This window comes from Octopus bimaculoides, chromosome 27 (genome assembly GCF_046866305.1).
Source record: "Octopus bimaculoides isolate indiv1 chromosome 27, ASM4686630v1, whole genome shotgun sequence".
Taxonomy (NCBI): Eukaryota; Metazoa; Mollusca; class Cephalopoda; order Octopoda; family Octopodidae; genus Octopus; species Octopus bimaculoides.
Window position 1 is genome coordinate 5,579,183 of NC_142954.1, and position 5,000 is coordinate 5,584,182.

General features: G+C 37.4%; 1 protein-coding gene across 1 annotated transcript in view; it reads left to right on the forward strand.

The window, feature by feature from the left end:
- The window catches only part of LOC128250993 (von Willebrand factor A domain-containing protein 2-like), a 31,004-nt gene extending 26,311 nt beyond the window's left edge, over positions 1-4,693 (forward strand). Inside the window, exons 9-12 of the mRNA XM_089343177.1 lie at positions 353-474; positions 963-1,197; positions 1,936-2,019; positions 4,079-4,693. Of these exons, the coding sequence (XP_089199303.1) occupies positions 353-474; positions 963-1,197; positions 1,936-2,019; positions 4,079-4,614 (977 nt within the window). The 3' untranslated portion in view covers positions 4,615-4,693. The remainder of the gene's footprint in view (positions 1-352; positions 475-962; positions 1,198-1,935; positions 2,020-4,078) is intronic.
- Positions 4,694-5,000: the final 307 nt, after the last annotated feature.

Sequence of the window (5,000 nt, forward strand, 5' to 3'; positions counted from 1 at the left end):
TGTGGTAAATAGCTTACTTACCAACCACATGGTTCCGGGTTCAGTCTCACCGCGTGGCACCTTGGACAAGTGTCTTCTACCATAGCCTCGGGCCGATTAAAGCTTTGTGACTTCACTACGAACTATCACGAACTTCACTACGAACTATCACGAACTTCACTACGAACTATCACGAACTTCACTTGACTCCGAGCTCTGAACTTACTCAGATCGTTACTATTCATTTTTTACTCGAACCAGCCTATCTCTCGCTAGGTGGCGTCCTAACTCTCAGCACAACAGTAATGTATGTATATAAATCAAGTTATAATTTATAATTTCTTTCCCATAATTGATGTCGTCTCTTTTGTAGCTGTCTTAGTTTCGAACGGTACAGACCTACCAAATAACCCCATTCCCAAAACTAACAAGACAAAAGAACAAGTCGTGGATGTCACCAACACTACCCAGTCCACCTCGGGTACAATAATCAAGGTAAGACGAATATTCACTAAAATCCATTTGTTTTTTTTTTCTGTTGTATTTTTATGGATGAATGAGAAAGAAGGAACAGTACTCATAAACCACCCAGTCCTTCCACGGCTGGTCGGTCTCATTCTTATTATTGACGTTTAGTTGGCTCATTTATAGCTGCAAAACAAACGTGGACAAAGAGAGAATTCTAAAGAGGCGGGGTTAACATTGGGAGTGGGGAAGGATTGGGCATAGTGGATAGCGCAGGAAAAGTTAGGTTTAGATATAGAATGTATAACGAGGAGAGCAGAAATGGGGTGTCAAGTTTGCTTTTCAGGGGTTGGTATCCAAATAGTTACTTCCGAGAACATGGTGTTGTAGTAGCGGTAGTTGAGGAAACAGGAGGAGACAGTAGATTCATGGGACAAAGTTTGGACTCCTTTTCTAAATGCATTTGTCGAATGAAATCAAGGACACCGTATATATTATACCATTTTTGTTCTTGCCAGGTCAGTGTCCAGTGTGGTGTGGTCGTTGTGCTTGGTGCCTATAACAACAGTCAGCCTAGTCTGGCCAGCTACCACTACATTGCCAGTGCAACTGACATGAAGCCGGGTAAATTATACCTGGTTAAACAAGCATCCCCCTCTACGTTCTTCCTGACGATAATTTCCAAGAAACGATTTGATCTCCAGACCTCCGCTTGTAACAATCCTTGTTATAACGTCAGTCTCAACGCAACAGGTGAGTATACGGAATTCCATTTTTTTCATTATCAAAAATTATCCTGTATTCTTTATACATCCTAACCAAGTAAGGAGGAAGGTTTTGGTAGAATCGATGGATAAAAGAGTAAATATCATTAACTTTTTATTAATGGTAATTTACAATTGTAGGCGGGTCCCAGAGAAAAGGGGAGATAATTTGAGGACATTAATAATTCCGTAAAATTAAATTACATCCATCGGTTCTACCGAAATCATTCTCCTTACTTTGTTAGGATATATAAAGAATACAGAGTAATATTATCAGGTAGGAGAGACAACTACAAGCATGTTCTATAATTTACTGGATTTCGTCAGCGAATTATTGTCAAATTCAAACTTGTTTTGATCATCCCACGATGTAGCAGAAAAAATTACAGTATTTTTACCAACAATAATTTGCATAATTTAAAAATAAATAAGGTGATCTAAAGGAAATATCTCAACCTGACCAATAACATGAATTTGGATAACTTATTTAATGGATGCTGTATTGAGTCACTTATGCTCAAAAATTGAAATTGTCCTCTTAGTTGAAGAAAGAATAATATTGTGTTCGCTGTATTTGTTAGTGACTGTTAAAGAAAAGATATGAATATTTAAACCTAGCAGAATTCTTTACTCGTTCCAACACACACACACACACACAGTACATATATATAAACGTAATTATACTGTCATGTGCTCCTGTTCTAACATATATCATTTTCTCAAACAGATCCCTCTATAAAAGTGACCTGCCGTCAAAATAACAAAGAAATACTATGTAGCACCGAGGATCTCAAAAACGTACTCGACAAAAGTAAGTCCATGCAACCTGTTAATTTCCGAATTTCGCTTTTTTAATATTTTTTCCACTTGGGTTTGTTTTCTTGCTACACACAATCTTCAGTTTCCCACTTTAAACCCACTACGCGGTTCTAGTGTGGAAACATTCAGCCGCTGTCTCCAGTCTGATAAATAACTTGATGTCTCCATACACCGATTCCTGTTGTCTCTTCCATTGTGCAGTTCCAGTGTTTGTGAGATGGTACAGAACATAGAAGTGGGTCTTTAGTGGAGACCCACCCACCCACCACCAGGGACCGATTGGGATACGGTCTTGTGCTTTTACTTGTGGAATCCCACCCCGACATACACACAAGGATCCAGGTCTAGGAAGTTAATAAGCTTCAAGTAGTCCGTAGAAGGTATAAAAAGCAACTTTCAGGAACAATAGCGGTTTATTGATGTAGGAGTTTGTAAATTTTGATAAACTGAAAAAAGTTATTTTATAGATCTCGGTTTATTGATGTAGGAGGTTGTATTTTATAGATCTCGGTTTATTGATGTCAGATGTTGTAAATTTCGATAAGCTGAAAAAAGTTATTTTATAGATCCCGGTTAGTAACTAGGGTTGCTATGTATCCCAATAAAAATCGAAATTTAGGGAATGGAGGAGGTAAAATCCAGGCTATGCATGCTTCCTAGCTAGCAGAACCTCGGAAGTAGTAATTACACAACGAGGAGTTCTCCGCTAGCACCGTTGATAGTGCTGAGATGAGTGACAGAATTAAGGTAGGTGGTGTGAGATTCAGTATTGGTAAGGAAGTTTAAGTATATCCTAGGGTTATGGGTGGGGGGGCGGGGATAAGGTGAGTTATGTTGCAGTGATAAAAGTTACCAAGTTTTCAGACGTCGGACTATACTAGCAATGTTAGTCGTGGTGGAGCAGGAAAATTGAATCGATTAGGAGTTGAAGATTTTTCTAAGAGAACTGAACTTCAGGAAGTGTTTCTCAAGTAGGGAAAAAAAGAGTTTGGGTACTCTGGTCTGAACATTCAGAGTAAAGCGGACTGGGACCAGATAACGTTGCTTTTCCGGGACCGTTTATTCTGTGCCGTTTGTTAGAGAGTTATCTGAGCATAGCTTGGGGTATAGCTGAAAAATCGAGTATAGCTGATCATATATGGAAAAGCGGAGACCACCTTACCCTGTGGGATGAAGTTAAGATAACAGACAGAGAACGCCACTGGAAAATACGAAAACTAAAAGGGGCAGCACATATCCTAGGACACAATAACCTCCTAAGCAGACCTAGTGTAGATATGAGTAGAATATGGGAACCAGTATGAAGGAAGAATACAAAAATATTCGGCTTATAAGACCTAAAATTCTATAATTGCCCACGGGCATATAGCGTAATGGTTAAGAACTCGAGTTACTAACCCCCAAGATTGCGAGTTCAATTCCAGGCAGTGCCTTGAATAAATAATAACAATAATAATAGTAGTAATAATAATAATAATAATAATAATAATAATCGCTGTGAAAACAACATCCATTCTTGAATTTTTTTTTCTTAAATACATGTTTTACCTGTGAATTTGCGTGTGTAAACTGGGAATGCATACAACGAGTTTCTCTGCCCTAGGTGTACGGAAAACACTCGGCGAGAAATGGAAGAAAATTTGAAGAAAGAAGAAAAAAACAACAACAACAACAACATAATAATAATAATAATAATAATAATAATAATAATAATAATAATAATAATAATGATAATGATAATGATAATAATAATGATAATGATAATGATAATGATAATAATAATAATAATAATAATAATAATAATAATAATATCAGCAAAAAAATACCTTGGGCCCAAAATTCTACCAGAACACCTGATGAAGGCCGAGACGTTGTGGTAACAACAAACAAGATGAGGACACGTATCCGTCTAATGTAAATAGTGTAATCTAAACAATATTGGTATATTAACAGAGTTTATACTGTATTTTGCTCTGATTGTTAATTCCTCGCTAATAACCCTGTTTTATATAATGATTCTACCATTAAACACTTTCGTTATTTTATTTCAGTTTTAGAATATCCGTGCACGAAGAAAAATCGCCAAAAGGGACAATATATTTTCCCCTACCCTAATCAAACTGAAAAGTACCTTCAATGTGACTCGGCAGAGAAGCTGACCATCGTCTTGTGTCCTAAGAATCAAAGCTTTGATGCAACACTGAAGACATGTAAACTCAGTCCGGTGACTCTGCCCCTACCAGGCATCGCTTTGTCCCTTAAACCTTGCGTCTCTAGCCCACCACAATATTATTATCCTCATCCAACAAACCTTTCAAAATTCGTACAATGTAGTCCATGGGGTAACAGTTATGAAATGTCTTGTTCAGCAGCACTATACTGGCATCAAAAAATTATGACATGCGATTATAATCCAGGCGGTAATGTGTGTGGTGTTAACACTAACGGCATGCTTCAACCTCACCCATTCAGTAATTCCTATTTTATAGCGTGTGGCGCAGGCACAGGTTATCAAGTAAGGAAATGTGAAAACAACAGATATTGGAATTCAACCTTGAGCGAGTGTGTTCAAACTTCACCGTCTTGAATGAAAAATGGCAAGCCTCAAATTGCTTTTGATAGAATTTTAATGGAATTTTAATGAATAAATGATTTGCTACCCTTTCTTCTCGTCTTCGAATTACCTTATGAAAGATAAGTTGTGCATTTAGAGGACTAAAACAGACACACACACACACACACACACACACACACACACACACACACATGCATACATGTACGTAACGTACATACATACACATAAATACACACAAACAGACACATCCATATACATACACAGGAACATATACGCACGCATATACATACACACACACACATGTACATACACTTACATATCAGAAGCAAAGATTATTGTTTCTTTCTGTTTTTCTTTTACAGTCCAACACAAATCCCTCTAATTAGTTAATTAAGCAA